General features: G+C 51.3%; 1 protein-coding gene across 5 annotated transcripts; it reads right to left on the bottom strand.

Moving 5' to 3' along the window:
- Nucleotides 1-911: 911 nt before the first annotated feature.
- Nucleotides 912-26866, bottom strand: LOC116944260 (NEDD4-like E3 ubiquitin-protein ligase WWP2). 5 transcript variants are annotated; one of them, XM_032957775.2, is made up of 24 exons: nt 26719-26866; nt 21738-21842; nt 19382-19532; nt 18891-19015; nt 17791-17934; nt 17262-17400; nt 16574-16767; nt 15772-15907; nt 15239-15334; nt 14495-14669; nt 13631-13685; nt 12749-12854; nt 12123-12257; nt 11749-11821; nt 11154-11225; nt 10801-10889; nt 10115-10274; nt 9652-9785; nt 9078-9218; nt 7294-7414; nt 6606-6710; nt 6265-6361; nt 5664-5736; nt 912-5565 (listed from the first exon to the last, which is right to left on the bottom strand). In XM_032957775.2, the coding sequence occupies exons 1-24, from the start codon at nt 26849-26851 to the stop codon at nt 5466-5468; spliced, it is 2859 nt and encodes a 952-aa protein (XP_032813666.2). In that variant the 5' UTR covers nt 26852-26866; the 3' UTR covers nt 912-5465. The 5 variants fall into 5 exon arrangements, with proteins under 5 accessions (XP_032813666.2, XP_032813669.2, XP_032813667.2 ...); XM_032957778.2 differs by having other exon boundaries at nt 12770-12854; XM_032957776.2 differs by having other exon boundaries at nt 15772-15904.
- Between the last annotated feature and the right edge of the window lie 60 nt (nt 26867-26926).

Here is a 26926-nt window from a genome sequence, read left to right as displayed (position 1 = left end):
GTCGGTGACCCACAACCCCACGACTTTCGGTAACCCACAACCCCACTGTCGGTGACCCACAACCCCACTCAGTGACCCACAACCCCACTATCGGTGACCCACAACCCCACTGTCGGTGACCCACAACCCCACTCAGTGACCCACAACCCCACTGTCGGTGACCCACAACCCCACTGTCGGTGACCCACAACCCCACTCTCAGTGACCCACAACCCCACTAACTCTCAGTGACCCACAACCCCACTAACTCTCAGTGACCCACAACCCCGCTGTCGGTGACCCACAACCCCGCTGTCGGTGGCCCACAACCCCACTCTCAGTGACCCACAACCCCACTGTTGGTGACCCACAACCCCACTAACTGTCGGTGACCCACAACCTCACTGTCGGTGACCCACAACCCCACGACTCTCGGTAACCCAAAACCCCACTGTCGGTGACCCACAACCCCACTGTCTGTGACCCACAACCCCACTGTCGTTGACCCACAACCCCACTGTCGGTGACCCACAACCCCACTACTGTCGGTGACCCACAACCCCACTACTGTCGGTGACCCACAACCCCACTACTGTCAGTGACCCACAACCCCACTACTGTCGGTGGCCCACAACCCAACTGTCGGTGGCCCACAACCCAACTGTCGGTGGCCGTGGTTGTGGTCAGAGAACGGGCGCGTCACCACCGCACGTTGTCCACGATTGCGTCCCAACTTGCCTCCGTGGTGGTCTCGGGGATCCCTCTCGCCACGCAGCTGTCATCCCCCGGCTCGGATAAGTGCGACTCATGTGAACTCGGTGCAGTGTGGACCTCATGCGGCTGTGTTGCTGCTGCTGTTCAGTGCGCACTGTTTTCACTCGGCGATGCCCATTCACCCCACCCACCCACATCGATGACCCAGGACGATCGCATCGATTGTGATATCTTTATTTCGGATAAAGGTTCTAAAAAGGTAATCTTTTAGAGAGAATAAAAATAGATTTACACTATTATCCCAGCAATGGGCGCCGCGAGGTAACCTGTCCATTGTCGTTTCAAAGTGTTACAAACGAGAAGTGAGACGTTCATTTCCACAACGATCCACTCCTGCAGCACGACGCTCCACTTTATAAAATTCACAGCTTTTCCCTAAATAGCGGAGAGGGGGGGGGACAAGGGGAGGCGGAGGCTTTTTATATCGAAGAAAACAAATCATGAGATACTTTATAAAATTATATGTATATTATATTTGTACAAGACAATTGTTATAGAACCACTCATCAAAGTTTGAGCCTTCGTTGTTTTCCCCATCTCATCAACATCATCACACAGCGCAGATTCCGGCACGGGCCTTCATAAGCATCGCGAATGATGCTGCTGCGGTGACCGCATTTACTCCCGAGGACGATTCACTGGCGTCACATCACTCCAGGACAATCAAGACAGATGCATGAGCGGAGTCTTCAAAGAGCGTCAATATTCAGTAGCAAAGGGGAGGGAAGAAAGTTCCAATGAGTAGCTGACGCCAGACACGAAAAGCGGGCAAACTGAAAACCAGCCGGGCCGTAGCAGCCGTGACCGAGCTTATGGGTCGCGGCAAGGTCAAAACTGCTAAAACAAACGATGCCAACAGGCCAAATTACGAGCCATTTATTGTTTACATACGAATACGGAACGGAGGTCATCCTCAGTGTTGGTGATTACCGTCCTCTGTATAACGTCGCTCACATGCACATGTGCACGTGCAAGCACCTGTAAAAAACAACTGATGGATGAGGTTATCTCCCATGCCATGCGGGTCGTGGAGGGGCTATTTAACTATAATTCACCAAACTGGTTACTGCGGGTTGGGGAAAATAATCAAACTTAGCGGGACCAATTTTCTCAATAAGAATGAATTGTGTTATTTCACTCAAATTATAATCTCGATCTATGGGGAATGAATAAAAACGAAGTTTCTTTTACCACGTGGTACCAACAAGCAACATTTTGTCCCGGCTCCGTGGGCTTTAGTGCTTGAGAATTAAGCATTGTGGACGAACTTTAGGCACAACACTACAGTAGCCTTTGTCACTGGAAAATCCAGCTCACCCGGTGGAATCGCCGCAGCATTTGTGAAAGCGGGCAAAAATGCGTTCCTTTGACAAGAGGCCTCCACACCCAGCGCCTCTCGCACGGCAACGCGCGGGTGACGCGCTCAGAGCCCTCCCCGTTCGCCACCACGAGCGACAATCAAAACACTGGAAAGTGGCCCAAACGGAGTTGCTGGATGCCAGGTAACAAGGTAGCTTTTAACGCCGAGGGCGAGTGCTCGCGGTAGTTTGGCTAATTGGTGATGACTTGGGGTTAGGGGCCACCACCTGGTTGGTTGGTATGCTCCACATCCCAAAACCGCTTGCTCCTCCCTCCCACCCTCTGCAATTAAGGCCCATTCACTTGTTGACCGCTTTTTGTATCGGGCGTTCAGAGCGATGTCACGCAAGGGGCACGGCACATCCCGGCCACAACTTCCGACCACCGAAGGGGGCGCGAGCAAGGAGCGAGTGGAGCCACCGGTCCCTGCCGCTGACGCTCAGCAGGTCAGGCGAGGTCACGTCCACCGAGTGGAGTGGTTCTTAACATTAACTGCAGCCTTGCACCCTCCCCCCCCCCCCCCCTTTGGTTCTCAATCGTTAAAATATTTACGTTAATAAATACATAGAGGGTTTGATGAAACAAAGTAATTGTACTTAGGTGCCTGTGCTTAATTTGTTTTCATGATTTAGCTTCTAAAAAAGATCTGGCATGTCTCACACCCTCAAAAAGGGCATCTCGCACCCCAGGTTAAGAACCACTGACCTCGTGGGAAGTTCAACCTTGCCTACACAAAAAAACCATCCCAGACTCCCATTCTGAAAAACATTTTCTCTGGGGCTGGGTTCTTATCTGGTGGCCAGCGGATGACGTGTGGCTTGCCAAGGTTCTCGGAGTGGCCCGTCAAGCTACGACCCGCTGAGAAAGAGCAACAGATTAGTGAGATGTAAGAGAGAGAGACGAGCAGGCGGTAGACGGGAGCTAAACACGTTCGTGGGACTCCTGTCCACAGCGCCACGATGCAAGGTGAAGTTTATCTGTACACGTGACACTCGTGAAGTTAAAGGGATATTGTGACATATGACATCGGCCCATGAGTACCTGCTCGTTTAAATATGGGATAGTTTGTAGAACCCGGCCCTACGTCACTAGTTGCCGGCTGAGCATCGGCTGTTGCTCAGAGGCGATATGTGCAACAGAGTCGAGCCACAGTGCGACATGTACGTTGAACCTCTTCAGCACCGTACGTAGCCAACCGTGCTAATCGGAACCATGACAGCGGCTGCCACACAACTCCGACCCAAACCCAGCCGTGCTGCCAGCAGCAGCAATCAGCACTGTCCACGGTGCATGGCAATCCAATGACTCAGCAATCATTACCCCACACTAAGGCGAGTCGGCTTACCCTGAGGACGCCCAACCCTGTTGTCAGTAATCGATTCAAACCGGGGATTAATTTCGTGGCTAGGTCCGTCTGGAACTGCGAGCTGGAAAATATTTCCGCGCCCGGCACACCGCATCCAGTATAGCTCTTGCCATAGCCGTGGCTACTACTAGTTGTGCGCTCAATCCAATTTAAGCCCGGATTCAAATGGACTCGAGGACCGATTCCTTCAGGGTGAATCTTGGTATTTAGAGCTGGAGAGGCACGCTGTGCAGGGAGGGTAGCAGCAGTGTGCGGACTTCGACCTGTGCTTCAATATTGCAGTGGCGTTAAAGTAGGCGTACATGAAGCCATCAGCTAACATTTTAAAGAATAACATCTATACGCAAGCGAAACGCACGGCCGTTCTCAATCAACGAAACAGCCGAAAAGTTAGGAAAATATTAAATGGTTACCTATTAAAATAAACCTCGCTACAGTAATAGACCATCATCGTTACACTTTGTACATATTCCAATGCAGCAGCAGCACCGACAGTACTGCTCACAGCATGATGGGTCAAACGTCAGCCTGGGGTCAGACCAAGGTCATGTCAAAAAACTTGCATTGCAGTGCGCTCACCGCGAATGGTTTGTCTCTATGATGCAGCATCGCCCTGACCTCCCGAAGCCGGCTAGAGAAGTGAGATTGTAGCTGCACGTGAATTTTTAGGGTGTCGCTAAAGCAGAGAGTACACCATGTGACGTCACCGATTAAGCACATGATTGGACGACAACGAAACCCAGCAAAATATTCCCGATCCTTGGGGCACGCGTCGGTAAAGTCTCTCCATTAAGAATACAAATTCGCCTGGAGTTTATGTAGAGGTCAGGGGCAGCGGGAGGAGCAAAGGTCACGGCGCAAGCAAAGGTCAATATGGGAGCGTTTGGGGGGGCCCCGTCACGTTCTGCCGATAGAAACGAGACCACCGCACTCGTCCCCCACGATCGATGTGCAAATCACAATTAAAATCAAGTTATTACAGAATGTGTGCAAGAGATGTCCCACCCCACTTAAAATAAGCTCATCTCTAAAATGCAAAGGGTACACAACTTGCGCGACTTATATCTCTATATATTGATAAATGACTATGTGTTACGTATATATACATGTACAGTCTCACCGTCGAACATGTAAATCATTTCCGAGGACCATCATGGAGGCACGTCCAAAAGCGGATGTCCGTGAGCTGTGTGAAAGAGCGAGTTGATAGGGCGAGCTGATAAACGCGCCCCTAGAGCGTTCATTTACAAACAGATCCATTACGAAAAATTGACGTCCCACTCACCTTGCCCCCTTTGCGTGATGGGGACAGGGCGGAACCAGAGCATGACAGTGCGCACGCACACACGCAGCACGCACGTCACCGACACGCATGTTAAACTTCATGTATGAAATTTTAAATCTCTGTGTGCAATTTAAGTGAAACACTGAAAGAATCAACGTAGAAAAGAGAGAAGAGACTTTCCTACTTTCGACTAATACAATACGATAAAAATATACACGTTTCTCGAGGGTTTAAAATCAAATGCTAGGAATTCACTCGCGCAGGCGGTCCCCACCTTCTCGAGCGTCTGGACCTGAGTTCGGCCATTCGGCAAAAGAAAAAAACCCTCTGCGCAGTGACGACGGACAGGGAGGGTAAAGCGCAGGCGCCGGAGGAGTGACGCAGTCACTCCGCACCGCCCCCAGGAGAGGTGGAGCCATAAAACTTGTAAAATAAACACGCGGGAGGCAGTCGCCGTGCGGGCGATCTCCACGGACGCCCCCGCAGGAGCAGATCCGCAGGTCCACGCGTGGCCCGCGACCACGGCGCAAAGCCACCTCGGAATAAACTCCCAATGCCGGCGAGCCGAGCGCCGGCGGCGAGCGGAGACAAACAGCGGGGGGGGGGGGGGGTGCCGGAGCTCGGGTGCCGCACGGAAGAAGGGGCGGCAGAGAGCGGCGGAGGGCAGCGGGTCAGGCGAACGGCGGTCGGTCAGTCCGGCGGTCACTCCTGTCCGAAGCCCTCGGTCTCCTCGATGGCGTACAGCAGCTTCTCCTTGAGCTGCTCGTAGCTCTTGTAGGGCGGCAGGTCGAGCCGGTTGAAGCTGAGGGGGACACGGGCGCACGGCGGTCACGCGCGGGATAAGGGACCTCCGCTGGCGCAAAGGTGAACACGGGTGGCGGCTGCTGTGTGGGAACTCACCAGGTGTGACTCCGGGGCAGCCACGTCTCTTTGCCCACCTTCTCGATGCAGAACTTCTGAGGTCCGTTGCTCCCTGGCGTGGCAACATGCAGGGAATAGTCGGTACGATCCGGGTTCAGGCAAGGGAGGGGGGGTTTCGTGTTGTCACACCACTTTGGAGGTAAGGGTTACTGGAACACGAAAATATTTCCAAAAACCCCAAACTGTTTGACAGCGAGTATCGCCTTGAACAGGATCCTATTGTTTAATTGGAGTGTTCTTACCAATAACATCTGGTAACCCAGCAGCATTTGTTGAACAAAAGTGACTGCTGATGAGAACCACAAGGTTTGAACAGGTCCAAGATTTTATTCGCTTCAATAAATGCTGCTGGACTAAAATGTTTTTTTTTCTATTTAGAGACGGAAAGGAATTCTGCTTATCCATGCATTCATGCTCTGCCACTCAGCGGTTCATTCAGCAACATCTGCAGCCGTCGCGAGGATCTCAAGAGTTGCTACTCGCCAAGCCGGACTACAAGGAGGTAACAGCAGCCATGCTACTGGTGGGGCGGTGAGAACGCGGTGCGCCGCCACAGCTGACGGTGCGAGGGGGGGCTCACCGATCAGCTCGGCGAAGCCACCGACCGGCAGGCGGCACGTCCCCGTCACAAACTGCAGCAGCCGCAGCCGCTTCTCGTTGTCCATCTCCTTCACCACCTGCATGGTGGCAGAGTCGGCGTGTGCCCACCACGCACACAATGACGCACGCGTGTAAACCGGCTCACGATTCAAGCAGCACGCGTGCACACACATCACACTTGCCATGCAAACCGCAACACTCGATAAAAAAAAACCCCACTACGAAATCCAACGCCCTGCCCCTTTCAACGCTACAGCACGAGGCCGCACGTTGATATCAACCGCGGAGGCTGTGAAGCACGTGGTGGAGAGCGGGACTCGCCTGCCAGAACCACGAGATCTGCTTGCTGCTACGGTTGTAGTGCCTGTAGATGGTGCTGCGCTGCCAGTCGGCGAGGTCGATCTCCTGCATTCCGCACAGCATCACCTGCGCAGGAACACATGCAGGGGCGCGTAAATAACACGAGTATAGTCAAACACGCACACATGCACGGGTGAGAAATTACTATCCTGGTGAAACACATAACACACGAGCCCACGTGCACAAACACGCGTGTGTGTATAAGATTATTACTGAAATAAAAGTATACGTAAATTTCCGTTTAGGCCAACAGAACAAGGCGGAACAGGACAAAAGTTACGAAGGAGACGAACAACACACATCCTGTGTGCTGCCAACAGGGGATGTTCATGTTTTAGCATTTTTTTAAATACAAAATAAAATAGATTTCTGGTTTTCCGTACATATCGGAAATTTCTTTTATAAAAATAAAAGTCCAGCCTCACGTGTGGCTGCCGCTGGACCAATCACAAGCGCACACGCCGTTCGATTAAAACTCTCGTGCACCAATTGGTTCAACGAAAATTCAACTCGATTTTGATAATCGATTCCAAGACCGTAGGAATCGCTAATCGATTAAAGCCCTGGCGGCGGTGATGACACCGGGAACTTGGCCTCAGTGTAAACGCGCGGGGGGTGGCGGGGGGGGGGGGGGCGGGGGGGGCGTCACCTCGAGCTCCCGCTCGTCGAAGTAGAGCAGCCACTGCAGCGGCACCACCTCGCTGAATCCGTCCAGAAAGGCTTTGGTCTGCTCCTCCACACCGCGCGAGAACCGCCACTCTGTCATGAGCCTGAGGCGCACGCACGCGCATACGGAGCGTTACACGCAGTAAGGCTCAACACGCAAAAGGTCATTCTATAAAATAAATATTCATTGCTAGGGCTGCTGTGATGTAATTGTTCACGATACGATGTGAGCTTTCACGTGGCAATGTGTAGATTATCATAAGTTTATAACACGTATAAAAAATTATTGTACTGCACTTTTCTGTACCTCCAGCGTGAATAAAGATGAATGATAAGTTTTTCAAGAGAAGTTCACTAAACATAACCCAACCATAAGTTTTCCAATTGTTACAACTTTACAATCTGCAATGCTGATACCGCACATGATCAGTTACACAATAAATAATTAAATTAAGGTTGGAAATGAAGATGCACTTCCATGGCCCTCAACTACTCCTTTAACTTTTGATTTAAAGCTTTCGTGACTGCAGTAATTCATATTCTTAGTTTTTTCGGTAAAGTCACGTTGAAGAGAAACAACAAAATAACAAAATATATATAAAACAATAAAAAATTCTCACGACGTTTCGACCATAACTCAAACGGTCATCATCAGGTGTGTTGGTTTGCATATCCGACCAGGAACACATAGGCAGTGAACTCAAGCACGTACACCAAGCTCTTAAGGCTAATGGTTACTCCGACTATACAATCCGCAAAGCTATCACTCAAACCATGAAGAAGAACCCTCTTGAGGAGCCTTTCAAAACCATCACTTTACCCTACATTGCTGGGATCACAAAAAAGATCTCCAAAATCTTGAATAAACACAAGATCCAGGTCCGTTTCAACACATTATATAAAATCCGTGATCTGGTTCCGTCTGTAAAAGATGTGATTCCGGACATACAATACCCTGGTGTCTACAAACTAAGTTGCCTCTGTGGTAGTAGTTACATTGGAGAAACCAAACGCCATGTCTCGGACCGCATTCGTGAACATAAAGCAGACCTTAAACACGGTAGGACCAACACCTCGGCCGTAGCAGATCATTGTTCTAATTCAGTAGGCTCACATGCCATTGACTTTTCCAAGACGGAGGTTCTTTGTAAGCCATCTGGCTTCCATGAGAGATTCGTTCATGAGGCTATCCACATATACAAGCACAGAGACAATTTCAACCGAGAAGATGGATTCTATCTTAGCAATCATTGGAAAGATTTGATAAACCATTTCAGTTCTTAATTGATTGTTCACGCTTACAGTGGCTTTCAGACAGCATACATTATAAAAAATTTCGTCTCCCCCCTCCTATTTTCAAAAAAAAAATAGATGGACTAGTCCTGGGCAAACTGCCAAATCGCTGCGCGTGACGCCAACGTTTTTTTATAAATAAATAAATGTGCCGTTTAAAAATAAATTTATGCAAACCAACACACCTGATGATGACCGTTTGAGTTATGGTCGAAACGTCGTGAGAATTTTTTATTGTTTTATATATATTTTGTTATTTTGTTGTTTCTCTTCAACGTGACTTTACCGAAAAAACTAAGAATATGTACTCCTTTAACGTTCTGCAGAAATCAAATTTAAGGGGTAAAAGCAATTTATTCACCAGAGTTAAACTAGTGCCAATATTCTCATCGACAGTAGCAGGACGACAAGATAATAGGCCTCATCCTTGTTAGGAATCATCAGTTAGCACAGTCCTTGTCACGGTCGCCTCACCCGATGTACTCCTCCTTGTTTTCCTCCGTGACGAGGATGTCGCTGCCGTCCGGCTTGAGGTCGTGCGAGCTGACCTTGCCTAGCAGCTCCATGTCCACGGAGAAGAACATCTCCAGGCCACACTCCTCGATGTTGTTGTCCCTGCACGGCGCGCAATCGAGCGGGCGGTTAGCGGAGACGGGCAAAATCGGCTGACGTCTCTTCAAGTTGTATCGCACGACCTCAACATTCAAGTGACCCTGATCTTGACGATGCCGGAGTGATCGCTGTTACAAAGCAACCTTCCGCTCCGAACGAGGCTATCGGTGTGGAAAATGCCCACCGCTAAGCGGCTTGGCACTCCACACACACACACACAGGCATACTTTGAAGAATATTTGTTGAGTAATATTTAAACTTTAAAAAAAATTCTGTTCAGCCTCATCGTGTGTCACGGACACCTCGTGAAGGTATGCGAGCCGTTGTGCACTGGCGCAGCGCGTCTTTGACAAGGCCATCATGAGCCCCCGACTCAACCCGCGGTCGATACCACAGCAGTAGCAAGTGGAGACAAGGAACGGGAGGAGGGCATCACCTGAGCCAGATGAGGGAGTTGTAGAACTCGGGATCGATCGACTCCAGGTCCTTGATGGTGAGCTTCTTGTTAAGCATACGTTTGTAAAAGGGCAGCGAGAAGCCCGTGTCGATAAACTTGCCGTGGTACAGGGCCTGCAGGGGGGCAGCAAGGGGCAGCACGGATCGACGTGAGCAGTGAGAATTTTATTGTTTTATATTTTTTTCATTTTGTTTCCCTTCTACGTGACTTTACCGAAAGAACCAATAATATACAGCGATTGCAGTTGAAATAAGAATAGTCTTTACACTTTCTGGCAATAAAACTAGTGCTAAGAGGTTCAAACACTAAATATATGCCTATTGCACGGCATCAAGTCCGCAGTAACCACTGGCAAAAATGTCCCATAGGTACGAATAAGAAAGCTGTGGGGGTGGCAGTAACCACGAGCGTGCGGGCCACCGTGCAGGTCATTGTTAGTCACCATGGCGATGAAGCGGCCGATGAAGCGGAAGTAGGCGAGGTGGTCGGGGTTGATGCTTGAGGCTGGGTTGATCTGCAGGCAGTAGTTGTTCTTGCCCGCGTACTCAAACAGGCAGTACATGGGGTTGAGAACCTCGTGCGACAGCAGGAAGAACCACTCCCTGCTCACCGACATCAGCGCAGAGGGGGGCGGGGGACAGGCGGGGAGCGACGCCGTGAGGGTGGAAGACGCCGGTGGCGTGGGGACTAATGGTACGCGGAGCTGGATACGGACCGCGACCTCCTTTCCAAGGGCCCGCCGCACGTGAGGCCGACCCACTTTGAATTGGTCCCAAAACCCCTTTAAAAATATATATAAACGATATTTTATAACCGGTGCTGTGCGCATCTTTGCTCGTAGCACCGGTAACATAGGGACCCATAACATCGCTGAGAGACCGATGACTGCCTCTCTTACATAATATGCAGCGCCTTGCAATTGAGACGCTGTACAACTCTACAACGTAGCGGTCTTGTTATTCATACTCAACACCTCATGGTTGCTCACCGACCTCAAACAACACCGATACACAACAGTGCACACTCATGTGTACCCGGCCTCGTACGTGCACACACACACACGCACCCACACAACGGGAACATACAACCATCACCCCAATCCCCCCACACCAGCGCTACGATAAGTACCTTGCGGGCCCCCCGTAGTCCAATCCCTCCTCTCCCCGAAAAATTACGTAGAGCCGCCTCCTGAGGTCGTAGGCCTTCATGTTCATTATCTGCGGGGGAAACGCTCCCATCCATGTTACAGGGCACTCACCGCGGGGGGATGGAGGGTGGGAGGCAGGGGGTGTGGGGGTGCAGGGGAGTGGGGAAGCTCACAAGGCAACCAACACACCACATCCGGAGGACCTCTCACTCCCGCTGTGGCTAATACCACCTGCCCAATTGCGTACCACTATACCACTCTTATAAGATATGAAGCTTTGAGTGTAGCAAGCGTTGGCGATGGGCAGCCAGGTAGTGGAGAGGTATGAACTCACCTGGTTGTAGGAGTCTTCGAACAGCGTTTGCCGAGTGACACTGATCTTCACGTGGCTGGGAAGCGCATTCGACTGCGGGCAGGAGAGAGAACGCGGACTCTGTTGCGTTACACCACGGAGAGGAGCTCCCAACTCAACCTGCTCCTTCCTCAAACCCTGATCTACTCTCATCTGGACTTGCACGCACACAAACAACCCATTTTGTCAATCCACTGCTGGAGGAAATCCTCCCAACAATGGGGGTTATTTGACCATACTTCACCTCGCCAGTGTGGGTCGGTGAAGGCATGGGGCAAAGCAATTGCTTTTGCTGCACTGGCCTCTTACTGCCCACCATGTAGCCCCCCACAACCTCGTTAACAACCTGCTGTGCATCGTGGTCACCCATCCGAATGCTATCCAGGCTCTAAACTGCTGAGCTTCCGAGATGTGACGAGGTCTGCAGCATTGCGAGTGATTTGATCGTAGGCTAATTTGCTAACCATCTCAACTGTACGATTTGGTGATTCCCGAGTGTACGGCTTGTCGTATCAAACACGTCAACAACTTCATTCCGCCGGTCGCGTGAGCACGGAGGGCTGGGACGAAGGCCTACCTGGCAGAGGTAGCGGAACTGTCCGAGCTTCCACCTGAAGCTCCTCTCGTAGGCGATGGGATCACCCTTCCCGCTGGGAGACACGCACGCACACACGGGACACACAGGGGCCGTAAGCTGAAGGGACAAAACGATTACCTCGCTCCTGCTCCATTTCGACCAGCAACGTGTAACACGTGTCGGGTGGAATACCAAATTGTGGGTGGGACTGTAAGAGATGGGAAGGAATGTGGGCACCAAAGTGGCAATGTTGCAGACAGGTATGGGATCAGGGGGAGCGTGTGGGATGGGATCAGGGGGGAGCGTGTGGGATGGGATCAGGGGGGAGCGTGTGGGGAGCCGCTGTGTGTGTGTTTGGGGGTCGCCGTTTTTACCCGGCGGCTTTGGCGCCGGGCCGGGGGTCCTGGAAGGTGGTGGTGCGCATGGTGTGGTCCACAAAGTAGCGCACTCCCTCGTTGGTGAAGCGCGTCTCCCACCCATCGGGCAGCGGCTCCTCGCTCAGAACGCAGCTGTGGGACGGCGGGATGGCACGCGGGCACGGCGGGACAGCGCGTGGACGGGAAAGGCAGACAAAGCAGGGAAGGACAGCAGACGGACACACACAGAGTGACAGATTCACAGAGAGCGGTTCAAATGTTACTGGAGTGAAACACGGAGCTGTCCGTTTATGCGTTGTGTTAAGGTGTGCGAGTGTTGTGGTGTTACGGTTGTGCTGTTAAGGCGTGAGAAGTTGTGTTGTGAAGGCGTGCGAGTGTTGCGTGAAGGCGTGCGAGTGTTGCGTGAAGGCATGCGTGTGAGTGTAGGTGTGCGCGCGGTGCATGCGTGCGTGTGAGTGTAGGTGTGCGCGCGGTGCGTGCGTGTGAGTGTAGGTGTGCGCGCGGTGCATGCGTGCGTGTGAGTGTAGGTGTGCGTGCGGTGCGTGCGTGCGAGTGTAGGTGTGCGTGCGGTGCGTGCGTGCGTGTGCGTGTAGGTGTGCGTGCGTGTGCGTGCGCGTGCGTACGTCGGGGCCTGGGCGGCGTACCCCTGCGTTCGCGGGTCCTCCCACTGGGTCGTCCGTGTGTTGTGGTTCACGAAGTACATGCGCCCGCCTTGCTCTATCCGCTTCTCTACGCGAGCACACGCACGTGCGCTCAGAAGGGCATTTCACAGATCGTGTCGCTATACCGCTATAACCTACGATTGCGAGGGGGCACGGGGGCAGGCCGAATAACTGCGTCCACGCTCCCAGCGCACGACGCGCCTGCTGAGGCCGTGCTGCAAGGTTTTACGCGAGTGGGAGACTGAACAGATGAGTTTGGGATTTTCTTCACATTGGCGATGAGTGGGGGAGTGATATCTTAGCCGGTCCTGGCCCAGGAGCACCCCCCTCACCAACCCACACTGAGCAGTGTGGTGAGAAACGGTCAAACAACCACCATGACCAACACAGTGTGGGAACGTGTTCGTCAAGCAGCGGATTGACAGACTGTTGACTTTCACTGCGAGTGGACGTCAAGACGTCATCACGGCCAAAGCTGTTGATGCCACCGCGCTCCGCTAGCAACGCTTTCTACCGGTGCAGAGGGGGTCATTATATTATTATAAACACGATAAATAATATTCTTGGTTCTTTCGGTAAAGTCACGTAGAAGGGAAACAATAAAAGAATACAAAATAATGCCACAACTTGCAATCAATAACAGTTACACAACATCTGAACGAGAACAAACTCACCGGAACTTTGTCCTCCAATCGTTATAAGAATTGCAATGTTTACTCTCCATTATTGTTTTACTTTCCCCCATTCATTAACACACACGCGCTGTACAATCAATGTTGTTATCTTCAGGAAGATTTAGCCAATTTTTACGGTCCGACGTTATCCTTGCGGGTGCACATTTACCCCATCCAGAGGGCAGGGCACCCAGGGGGTCGTTTTCTGTCGGCAAACCTCCGGTCTGAAACGAGGAAACAATGCCAGGTCATTCGCACCCACGCCCGGCAACACCCCCCCCCTCCCAACTCACGTTGAGCGTCCCGGCGACAACAAAACAATCGCTACGGCGGCAGTCGAGGGCGCGACGGCCCAGCTACTGCGCGCGCTGCAGCCGGTTCCGACACTCGCACGCACGCACGGTCACCGGCTACGCGCGGCACAGGCAATGCCGACCGAGAGAGACGGCGCCGCATATCCCTGGTGGGTTCCGACGAGCACGCTCCTCAAGGCGCCGTGAGTTTACCGGCGAATGTGTTGGGCTGTACGCAGGCTCGTGTACGGAGACAAATGAGTGTTGCGGACGAAACGGCTCACGTGCTGATCTGATCGCACGTTCATTTTACGTACGAAAACGCGAAAAGGTGACAGGTGGATCTCAGAGAATAGCTCTGTGATATCCACTTCTGTGGGAAGGTCTCTAACGCAAAAGACTGCACTGCTCTGTGAGAGACCCGAATGGATACTTAGTCTCGTGATATATACCAGACCCCAGAATTGGGATAAAATTGTGGAAAAAATACATTTTTCTTTAAACGATAAAATAACATATGTAAAAATGATATGCAAGTCCAAATGATATCCTACACATTATATGAACAACATGCTGGGCAGGAAGGCAGGCGAGTGAGAGAGAACCAAGATAGCGAGGAAGAGAATGAGGAGACCGCGAGTGAAGGTGCGAGTGAGATAGCAAGGTAGCGAGTGAAATAACGAGCAAGGGAATCCCCATCAGTGAGTGGGCGAGTTAGTGGGAGAACGAGCGGCTGGCACCTGGAAGAGGAAGCGCTGGTTGAAGAGCTGCATGGCTCCCTGCAGCTGGTTGCGCTGCGACTGCCACTGCTCGAAGTTGCGCACCGACTCGGTGGTGGGCCGCTGCCACGTGGTGGTGCGTGTGTTGTGGTCCACGTAGTACACGCGCCCGCGCACGTCCACACGCCGCTCCCAGCTGTGGCGGGGGGCAACAACGCACACACAGCCACGTCTACACTGGGAGCTTTAGAGTCAGCCATGGCAGGGTGCATCACCAACACACACACACCCAACACACGCCCAAGTACAAACATGCCCCACCAATACGCACACTCGCATGGCAATTAACACAAAGATCCCCTGTATGACCTTAAAGACTACTGTGCTGTTAGCAAGCACATAAGGTCGGAACGGCGCACGAGGAGCTGGTGTGGCTAGCACCACACCCGGCCAACTTTGCCTCCCCAATACCTGGTACAATGTGTTTATACATTGCACTAGGTACTCATGTAAGGCTGAGTTTATGGAAGAGAGTCCCAGAACCAGTTCAGAAATTCACCACTCATGTTAACCTGAACATTACTAATTGCTGGGTGTCAGCGCAGTGCGAAAACTGCTACACTCTTGCTGCCCAACACACACGCACCCAACATACACACCCCAACACACACCCCTTAACACAAACCTCACCACGCATCCCAACACACAAATACACACATGAGCGCATCAATAAAGGCGCCGGGCGTAGCGGGTAACTGGCCCTACCCGGGCGGTAGCGGCTGCGGCCGCTCCCACGTCGTCGTCTTGGTGTTGTGATCCACAAAGTAAAGTCGGCCATGGGGGTCGGCTCGCTGCTCCCACCTTGCAGCACACGGTGGTCGGGGGGTGGGGGGGGGCACCGCCGGTCAACGCAGTCGCCCCACACCGCGTAACATCACCACCCCAAAGGGTGGCAGTAGGATTTCCACAATGTAAATTTTTCATTAAATTACGACGAATATTGTGATATAATTTTCCCAATAATCTGTAATTGTAATTCACAATGTTACTGCATTGCAGTTCGCTCAAAATAAGCCTGCATAAGTTGGAAAATCTTGAGAACGTTACAATAATTAATGCTTATAATGCAATGCTGTCAGTTACACGAAAGAAACAAATAATTTGATGAACTACTACTCCATTGCTTCACAAGCAACGAAAATAGGAAGGAATAATATTTTGTCAAAAACGGACAATACAATTATCGTGGACCCTGATGCCTAGGGCGCATCGTAGTTTAGCGCAGTGGGACGCCTTACCCCGGCGGAAGCGGCGTTTGGTCCTGGCTCTGCAAGTCGGGCAGCGTGGAAGACGCGGGGGTGGGGGCTGAAGGAGGCGCGGGCAAAGGGACAGTGCCAGCAGCGGCTGTGGCGCATGCGACCGCAGCCGTTCCTACTGTTGCCGACAGACAAGAGGAAGAGATTGCATATCATAAAAACACGTGGTCATTTCCCCACAATTTCATCCCGGTTGTGAGACAACAAATCGATTTGGATCTCTCGGAGCAGTGCAAACATTCCCATGAAGTGAATATCACCGAACTACCACTGAGATCCCTTCAAGTAGCCTGGTCCATCAGTAGAGGGCAGCACCTTTCCACCTCCTCTGCCGTACGAGCGTAATGCTCGTCGCGTGACGTTCGACCCGATATTTTAAAATCTCAGACCTGAAATTTATCCAAATTCGGTGCAGAACCAAATGTAGTGTGAATGTTGATTTTGTGCAGTTCTTGGTGTCCGGGGTGACACCATCAACTCGCTTGCATTTGAGAACCTGGTTTAATAACAGGAGGCTGAAACCAGGATTCGTACCCAATTTCTCAGTGGTGCCAACTCATCCCTCTGACCACTAAATCACCCAGTGGGTGTTTAACAGACTATATCAACAGTGGACTATATCAAGTATAGACTATAATAACAGCGGATAAGTCAACTTTAGTGTTCATACAGCTCCAGCTAAGCCACCCAGCCATCTTCGTGGAATACATAACGAAAGAGAAGCCGCCAGCGTGCGGTTGCAAGCAGGGTGCTGGCAGACGAATCGTCTGCCCGGCACACTTACCGGTGCCGTTGGCCTGCACGGTGGGGGGCGGCGCTGGCGGTGCCGGCGGCGGTGGCCGGCGCGGGCGCGGGTTGCTGCGGCTGCCCGAGGGCCCAGCCTCCCCATTGCCGTTCACCCCCAACTCCACCATGGAGAGGCGGGCGTGGGTACTGTCCCCCGACGCCTCGCCTGTTCGTGACGGGTCCACCTCGGATCTGCCGCGACGAGCAAACAGTAGGCGTCAGGAGGCATCGGTTGGCATAGTGACGCATTCGTATTTATTGGGAAGTAGTTTTCCTGACGTCAGGCAGCACGAGCAGTGCCACCTCCATGTGCAATGATGTTGATACCAGTGTCCAGGTCATATGTGTAGAAAGACATTGCAGGACGGTGTCGAGTCGTAGATCGTGTTTATAAAATAAACAAATATCCACACAGTCCCCAATGTCGATGGACCGTAAACCTTCAGCCGGGTTAGGTGCATTCAACCCAGTGAGCAAACTAAGCGAGGTGCTCTGTGACCATGAGCGGCCGCGGCCATGGCTGAGGGCGTGGCCGGGGTCGCTTAAACGTCGAGGTCACGCGAGTCAACGCTGACGTCGTTGAAAGCGGCCTGAGCCAACGTTGATAAGATCCAACGCGTAAGCGCTTAGGTCACGGTGCAGACGCGAGCGGGGAGGGTCGCTCCGGGGCAGGGGAGGCCGCTTACTTGGGTCTGGGCCGCGCGGAGGTAGGGACCGGTGGGGGTGCCTGCGATGAACGCTCCGGGCTCGTGTCGGAGGGGGAGCTGTCGGGCTCTTTGTCCTCTCCCGCGTGGCTCACGTCCCCGTTCTTCAGCGCAGCGGCCACTGAGACAGCACAACGACACCATCCCTCGTGTCACACTAGAGCAAGTCACAACCCCCGGCCAGAGGCAGAGCGTCACCCTCGCACCAACGCAAGTCCACGTGCAATTTGACTTTACATGAATGACCCAAGTGATGAGAGTCACGGACCAGGAAATCCAGCGAGGGGTCTGGAGGGCAGTGTTATTGCAACAGCACACGGAGAGCACAGTAGACAAACGTGCAGATACACCAAAGGCAGGTGGGTAAGATAAGGGGGAAGATAGGGAAGGGGTCGACATGAAAGGATAGGGGACAGGAGTGGTGAGAAGAGGAGGGGAGGGTAGAGGATGGGAGTGGAGGGGAGAGGACGGGAGTGGAGTGGAGAGGACGGGAGAGAGAAGTGTCGCGCACCCTCCGTGTCGCCGCTGTCCGTGCCCACGCACAGGGCGGCCATGTCGACCGTCATGGCATCGAGGCACACCTCCAGCTCGTCGGCCGGGCTGCGCACCTTGCCGTTCTCGGCCGTCAGCGGCAGCTTGCAGCACACGTTCTCCACTAGGGGGGGGGGCGCGTGGAAAGGGGGGCACACCGGGGGGCGGGGGAGTGGTAGGAGCAGATGAGTTTTTGAAATTATGCCAGACAAGTCCTGATTGCAAGATTTTGCCATTTGGCGCTTTACTTGTGATTTGACATTCAGTCACTTTAATCATACACACGTGCGCTGGTTTTTACCCAGCAAATCGGATTAGTTGTTAGTCTAAACACCGCATGAATGGATTAAAATTGCCACTATAAAACCTGTAATGGGTATAATTGGCCATAATCTGAACTTTTTAACTACAAATGGAGAAATCTGAATATACAAATAAACAGTAAGGTGTCAGCATAATAAACCAGTTTCTTGAGTTATTGTGCGAAGCGCGACGTCACCAGGCAGGCGCAGGAAGCCCCCTGTGAACCCTGGGAGCTTTACTTCTATTAACCCACCATTTGTTGTATTGTGGGCAAGGTATCCAAGCGACCGTGTCCAAACTTTCCACCCAGGACCCCCGTTTTCCTCCAATTATTCGTTTGGGTCTCCCCTCCCCTTCCTACCCTGTGCCCATTCCCTCCTCCTCAGACTCCGCTTATCAACAAAGCGGCGGCGTTCCACGTGAATGACAGGGTGGCCCTGGGTTTTAAGATGGAACTCCACTCTCTGGACATCGCTGCTGCCACCACCAATCTGGTGGTCCCCATGATGAGGAATCCTATCACCAGCACCGCCACCCACCACCACCATTACCAAACGCCGCCAATGTCACCACCGCCACCACGACAACCACCGCCACCATACCACTGCCACCACCACCTGCTGCCATTGTTACCACTGCTTCCAGCACCACCATCATCCACCACCATTAACGCCACAACCATCACCGCCGCCAACACCAAAATCTCCATCGCCACCACAAACACCACCACCCACCACTACCGCAACCATCATTGCCACCTCCGCTGCTGCTACGTACGTCTGCCGTGATTTTCAAGCAGCTCCTTGTGGATGTCGACGACAGCACGGCCCAGCAGGGAGTTGTTCTTGAGCGGGTAGTAGGCCCACACACGGAACTCCAGCCGGCTCGTGGGCGCCGCCATGCTGCGGGCAACAGGGCGCCAGTTTATCATCATTATCATCGTCGGCCATGATCAATCCACTGCTGGATGAAGGCATCCCCAAGTCACCTCTGAGCCAGATTCAGATGTCTCGAGAGAGGCCAGCGTAGCACGGTTTTGGTTCCGGCTCGGCTTAGAAAACCACCTGTACCGTGAGGACCCTGTGCTAACTTAGAATCGGAATATGTATTTATATTGGAGAAATCCGATGAGCTATAAGGGGTTTTAATGGTTCGTGTATAAACAGAAGTCACAACAGGCCTCATCGGGCCGGCGACGGCGGTCCCCGCGGCATCGCTGGTCGGCAGCGGCGCGGCCACCAGCGGGGTTGGGCGAAGCATGCGCTTACACGGTGAAGTGCTCGGACCACTGAGGGTTGGGGGAGAAGCTCTGCTTCTCCGTCTTCTTGGAGGTGTCCACCTGCCCGTCCACCAGCAGCTCCACGTAGGGGTTGCCGCCGATGAGGCTCCGCTTCACGCCGTGAAGTCGGGCGCTCACCACTGCCGGCAGAGGCGGGCACACAAAGACAAACATTCCCGCGATAGCCTCAGCAGGCTGTTGGGGTGAGCGCCGATAGCGAGCACCTATGCGGGAACCACACGGCGCACGAGGGGGTGGTGTGACCCAGCAGGCTGCCATCGTCTCTTAAGTACGAATGATTGGTAAATGTTGAATATCCAAACATCAAAACAATTTTATCATATGGATAAAGACGATGACAATCCAAAAGCAAGATTACGGCCGGAGGGGTGGAAAGGAGAAAAAAAGGATGACAAAACCTGAGTCTAGCCGGCGCGATCGCGACACTGAGCACCACTACTATGGTAGGACCAGTTAAGGGAGCCCAAGGTCACGATCCTTGGACAAAATTACACCAGAAGATGCCAGAAGATCAGTACTGATCTAAGAAGAAATACAGTGGAGAACGAACACTTACATTTGATGCGGCAGGTCATGGGTATAATTGCATACTATTTGTAATTGTAATAAGCGGTGCAGTGCAATAATAGCTTATGCTACCTGAATGTCAGGTTGCTGACGTAAGTCACACAAAGCATTAAGAGTGTTTAACCTCGATCACTGACTATTTGTTATAAAAGTATACGATTGTTAGAAAACTGTATGAAAGGGGGAGAGAAGTGAGGGGACAAGGACTGCTTGGTATAAAACTCGCCACTGGTGTCAGCTGGGCGGGGATCCAAACTCAGTTTGGGTTCATAGCATGGTGGTGCTCAAATTATGGGACTTGGTTGGCAGTGGTGCACAAGTCAAAAATATTCACCGTTCACGCTGCCAAATAACTAAAAAAAAATCCCTGAAACGTCAGCCTGTTTTACAACTTTCTGTTATCAGGAATCGTTCATGAAGAATGTGGTAAGTTTTTTTTTATATTTGTTCATTGCGAGATTTCTCCAACCTGGTTGGCTGTGATTTAAGAGACATGACGGGAGCAACGGCACACAAACATTGCGAGCTACAGTGTGAAACCACGTACGAGGGGAACTGACTCACGAAAACATTTGACTCGGTCAACTGGTTTACTACCGCACATGATCGCCCAAGTATGTTTGGCTCTACCTTTGAAAAATACTCAGCCAAGGCAGTGCGGTCGGGAAGCTGTCAATAAGAGCGCTGTACCAGCCCATGAGCTTCCCGCGTCACCACGACGAACGACCGATCGCTTAATGCGCCGTAAACAACCACCACCCCCTCCACACCCGCATCGCCCATTACGCAACGGTCCATATGATACACAGACAGGCCTTGCGCAAGGCAACTATGTCTAAAATGCTTTGGAGAATATAATGAAAGCATTAAGAAGGTTGCATTTCCACCAAATCTTGCTTACGTGCAAAAGACTTAATTAAATATTCAACACAGACCGATTCTGTCCCGTGCACTACGCACATAGCACGCACTCAAAACACAACCAGACGCGCCTCAGGCAATGGGAACGTTGCGCAAGGAAACCCTAACAGTCAACTTTCCCGTAACCAGGCAAGTGGAGATAAAAATGTGGTTAGCGGCCCCGATTCCTTCCCAGGCACATGAAAAACACTTTATTGTAAATTTTGGGAGGCCCCCCTCATCTTGAGCCCCTGTGCACAGTGGTACGACTCCCCCCTCCGACCCCATCTCGTCAGACCTGCCTGTCACCGTGACGCAGAATCGTCCGCGTGCGAGAGGCTCGGGTAGCGTCGCTGTTGTCATGCCAGAGTGCCCCACCCTCCATGGCTCATGGTATTTCCAGGTAACTCACCGTGTGCGGGGGGGGGGGGGATGCGATTGGGTTTGCCTCGATAAAAAATTCCACAACACGATATAACGATCATCACTATCGGTCACGATCAATCATCTGTTGGATAAAGGCCTCTCCGCCTAGCACCTACACAAAAGCTGATTTCATCGCACGATCTCCCCAGTGGACCTCCTCTATCCCCTCCATTCCTTGGCTGCCGCTGTCACGATTCTTAACCACCATCCATCTTCCCTCATAGTCTTATACCCAACGAAAGCCCACATACTGTTCCGACCGGTTTGAATGTTGTCTTTAACTTGCGTATATACTTGAATCCACGTTAGTGGAAGTGCCCACCTGAAACTATGCTTGTTGTAGCACTGGCGTATCGAATGGATACCGGCACCCATTTCGGCACTGAGCATGTGTATGACGCAAACCGCGGTGACGTCGCTCGCTCACTCACCGGTGACCTGCAACTGTGTGCGACCGGGCGAGGCGTTGCTGTCGTTGTGGGGAGGACACGCATCGGCCATATCACCGGCTGCCGTCAGCCGCCAAAAGGGACACCCTGCGGCCAGCGGCACAGGGCAACCACGTCACCAGTTAAATCTTCGACATTGAAAACGCCAACCACGTTACATTTGCAATGAAACCACGATGTAACCAACGTCTCAGAGCGCAGGAATACAGAGGGAGAATGGGGAGGGACTGGGCAGGGAATGGGTAGGAGAGAAAATGTATAAATTAAGGCAGTTTGTAAGAACGGGGGTTGAAGAGGAATATTTTGAGGCAAGCTTTGAAAGCAGAGAGATAGGACCAGGGGGAGTGGTTTGGGCAGGAACTTCCAGAGGGTGGGGTGCGTCGTAACAACAAAGGCAGGATAGCAGTGGGGTGGCGATGAATGTGGGCAATGCTGCAGGCCATCAAAATACTTGAGTATCTCAAAGAAATGCAGTGAAACAGAAACTCACTGTACGTTTGTTGCGGCCTTTCATGGGGAAAAGCATTTATATAAGCAGAACTGCATCCTCTGCTAAACACACCTGGCAAACTCGGCAGCAATTTTAACAAGCCGAGCTGACGATGGGATCCCACCAATTTAAACTGGTTTGACGTTTTCTCACTGAAACAAATGCTGCTGGATAATATTGGTCTGGAAAGCCAATAGGCTGGGATACAGAATGGAGCTGTGCCTTTAGTTTAACAGAGCTTATCCCATAGCTACACACCTCGGTACTGTGACAACATTAAACAGGACGCGCCAGATCTTGGAAGCTAAGCAGGCTTTCAGCCTGGACAGTGCTTGGATGGGTGGCCACAATGTCCAAAACATGCTTCGTACGCTGCTTCGTACGCTGCTGCGTGGCTACGTGGGTGGTAGAGGGTCGTGTAGCTGCCATCTACTGATGTCTATGGTTCCTGCTTTCACCAACCCGCACTCACCAGCGTGATCAAGTGCGGTCAATAACCCACACGGTGTGGGCAAGCCCTCAACCAGCAGTCGATTGACAGAGTGCTTTACGTGTCCATCACAGGCTGTACGACACAAGCTTGCAGCTTCATTAATAAGGTAGAGTATACATTAAAGTTTTAGTCACGTGTATCACACGGTACGTATGAATTTCATCTACCAGTGCCATTTGCCGTTTGGGCTGCATCACCCTTTAAGTTCCTTGTTCAAGTGTTCTATACGCTTGGGACCACCATGTCATGCGGGCAGCAAGTGGAGCAGTTAAAGCACTCGACGTCGTAGGCCGCACTTCTCTTCAGACGGTCTGCACTGGCGCTTCACGTCTTGTGTTGTAATCAGACAGCTCACAATTCTCTGCAGATTGATTTATAAACAACCCAGATTAAAAATAGCACTAACTTTGACCGGTTCCACTGAGTGGAAACAATTAACATGTTGCAAGCATGCATTTAAATGCGGCGTCAATGCAGCATATTGATCTATTTTAGAACACGGTCATATAACTAGCCATTAAGATTACGCATTACAGCAAAACAATGGTAACAGCCAAACTGTTTCATAGCAGCAGCACAAGACTACATAAACACCACATGACCACGAGCAAAACGATTTTTCAATGCACAATGACTGGCTCTGTATACTGACAAAACACAAAAGGTTCAGTAAAAGATGACAAGGCTTGATTTAGTATGTAATACTTAGGTAACTATATAGCTTATTATTTGCATCAGGTGAGATGGATCCTAGCTGATACATGGACATGTACACGGAAAACAAGGTTGATTCAGAAGCCCGCCGTGTTTATAACCTCCTGAGTGATCGTCAAGGTTGGCTGCCTCTCTCAAACGTAAACATTAACCTGTCTGTGAGGCAGGCTAACCTGCCCTCTTGAACGGCAGCTACTATGGTGACCATGATAGTCTGGCACAAGCTAGGTTGGCACAAGTAGACAAACGAACCAGGACGGGAACTGTAACGCAGGGAACTGGCCAAATATAATTCTTGACCTCATATAAACTGTGTGCAGCCACCTCATGCCCTGCTGTTAACACATTTAGTGTTGTATTATAGATCTCTGTTCCAATAGCCATTGTGTGGTGTGCACAAATCATGAATTAATGAACCTCGCGTTAGTCTGTTAAACTTTGAAGCTAGGGATAATTCAAAAGTGCTGATTGAGGCATGTGCTCATCTTCATATATTTTTTTCTCCAAATTCGAAATAACAAGTTGCATCTCTTCAGTCCCAAAAAAAATCAAAGTGCAGGGTATTCAGCATCAGTAACAAAGGAAAATGTGACATGTAAATTGTGACTATTTCGTGGGGGTTTCAGTCATTTGGGGAGCATTATTTAAACGTTGGCATTTTCATATTTGCTAAAGAAATCCCAGGAATCCCAAGTGCAGTGTGTGCTTCTTGCAGGGACATGTGCTCGACTGTCGTTTCGTGGCGACGCTAATCTCACGTAGCCACAACGCAGACACTTTGCCAGGTTTCCGGGCAGTGAACGCAACCTCCAATAGTATTATAATAATTATCCCCAAAAACATTATTCCAGCAATCTTTTTGAGGACCACCAGAGCAATTGCTGCTTGCATGCACTTGCTCAGTTACCCCGCATGTCGGTACTGCTCCACACCCACCTTACTAATCTTTCCCAGACACTGGTGGTTCAGTTATTATGATTTACGAATGATAAAATTCCAGGTAGCTTCAGCTGACTGCCGCCTGATTTATAGCGGACGTTAGTGCACACCTATGGCTACAAATACACGTTGCCCCTTTTAGGTAGGTATCTGAAAGCACAAACACAAGGTAAACCGGTAAATAATAGCAATGCTTGTTTAGCTCATTGTGGGTGGGATGGTAGGTACGTATGAATTTAGGGAAGTGGGTAAGGAGATAGAGATGAATGTATTTATATTTGTAGATTGGTATATAGCATACAGGACTACAGATTATACCCATCTGTGAAATCTAGCACCTTCATGATAGCCACGTGCTATAAGGGTGGTGCAAATGTATACATGTCTTCTAAAAGGAAAGCACATGGAAGAAAAGTCGGTGGATGCATCATGAAATGACAAAAATCCATCTGAATGAAATCAAATATTTACAGTACATCAGGCCAAGGCTCCTCCAGACTAATGTTTTATAACAGCATTTGTTTACACAGGCAAACCCTAGACGGGTTATGACTTGAGAATCTCATAAAATAGTCAGGCCCGTGAAACACTGGACATGTGTGAAAAATAACTTCATAGCTCATTGGATTCTTCCAATCTCAACATCCGAATGCAGGAAAGTTCGTTTTGAGCGTCGGTAAATCTTTGGCAATAACATTATAAATTTTGATGACCGTTTGAGTTATGGTCGAAACGTCGTGAGAATGTTTTATTGTTTTATATATTTTGTTATTTTGTTGTTTCTCTTCAACGTGACTTTACCGAAAAAACTAAGAATATGAATAACATTATAATAAGAAAAAGTTACAACATTGCATTTGGTAGCAAGTAGACACTAATAATTAAAACTCGACACATTTATTGATAACACTACCTTAAAAGGAAAATATATACAACAATAAGGTATGTGGGTATGTAGGAATTGTTTAAATAACCAAGCCTGAGCCCAGTAACACATTGCTTTTTCAAGACAGACCGGGCACCACGAGCAAGGGTAAATTGTTGAAAAATAAGGTACAAAGATGTTACTGTGGTTTCTTTTTTTGCCGATGAGCCTGGGTTTGGCTCCGGGCCTCGAGCATTTTCAGACGCGACAGCCTTCAATGTGCGCGTCGCGCCGGCCAAACACGCGCATACTTGGCACCGCTACGCGAGGACCAAAGGAGTTCTCTCATTCACAGGGGGAGGCTCCCGAGGGTCACGACCGAGGTCAGACACAGCCCCTGCACCTGGTCCTTGCACCAAAACTAGTCAGCACTTAGTGCGCACAATTTATTCCGATCTCGGAAGCTGTGTTTGAGCCTGGGTATTATTTAGATGTGAAACAGACCAGGGGATTCCAGGCACAGTACACCATCGGATACGTGCGATTTTCTCGGCGTTCTCCGCTTTTCTGCCACATGCCAAACACTAATTTGAACGGAAATGTACAAACATTAAACCGTATTCGGACATTCCTGACGAAATTAAATCTCAAGACTGGGTGAGGCTTTCCTGGACGAATAAAAACATTACTACTTACTGCCTGGCCAGCGACTAAGAATGAAGGCACCTCGGCCACCTTCGCCAGAAAGACGGACGTTTAATACTTGATGAACAGTGGGAGTCCACCGTCAACCAAGACGCCACCACACGACCGCGCCTCCGAACGTGCACATTCGTCCACGTACGACAGTGTCGGCGCCGAGTGTTTGCTTAGCGCGCTAATAAAGCACCCAGCGGCACACAACGCTGCGTGACGACCTGCCACGAGCGCTTACGAGGCAGTTCAGAGACGGACATTTTAGTTGAAATCGCGGTTCAGTCCGCGCCTCGTTTGCATGGCACACAGACACGACACGAACCACACACGGCTCTCGTCTAGGAACTTACATGCACAGCGAGGCTGCGTGTATTTCTTTCTAACTTCCGGCACACTGCATTTTAAATACTGGAGCTGGACTGTGTCGTAACCTTACATCCGGAACTTTGAAGTATTTTTCTTCTCATTAACGAAGCGTAAAACTCGCGTCGGACACAGCCTAGAGGTGCAGCTCCAAGATCAGAACTCCGAATCTCTTAGATCGCGCCTTCCTGTCAGGGACAAAACACCCCTCACGCGCCCCCCGGGGGGGTCTCTCAACCAGGGGGGGCCGAGGCGAAGTCTTCCTGGACGACCCACTCAGGCAAGACAGTGGGCTTTGGCCTGCACCCGCGCGCACTCGCCTGTCCACCAAGCCCCGCCTTGCCGAGCGGCGATGACTGAACCTCGACGCGACGCCCGAGCCCGGCAAGGGAGGCCGTCTCACCGCGGCGGCGCGGAGCGGAGGGGCGGCAGCGGCGGCGAGCGACCGGAGTAGGGTGCTGGTAATGCGCGGGACTCAGCAGCTCGCGGCCGCCATTACGCGTGACGTCAGGGGGTGGCCAAACGTCACGACACATCACGAGGACGGCGTGACGTCAACACACACAATTTTTACTCGCCCGTGACGTCATCCGGTTAAAATGATGTGCGCA

The sequence above is a fragment of the Petromyzon marinus genome, chromosome 20 (assembly GCF_048934315.1).
Source record: "Petromyzon marinus isolate PM22_M1 ecotype Great Lakes invasive population chromosome 20, UKy_Petmar_22M1.pri1.0, whole genome shotgun sequence".
In the NCBI taxonomy this organism is placed as follows: domain Eukaryota; kingdom Metazoa; phylum Chordata; class Hyperoartia; order Petromyzontiformes; family Petromyzontidae; genus Petromyzon; species Petromyzon marinus.
This window is presented reverse-complemented; position numbering and strand designations above follow the sequence as displayed.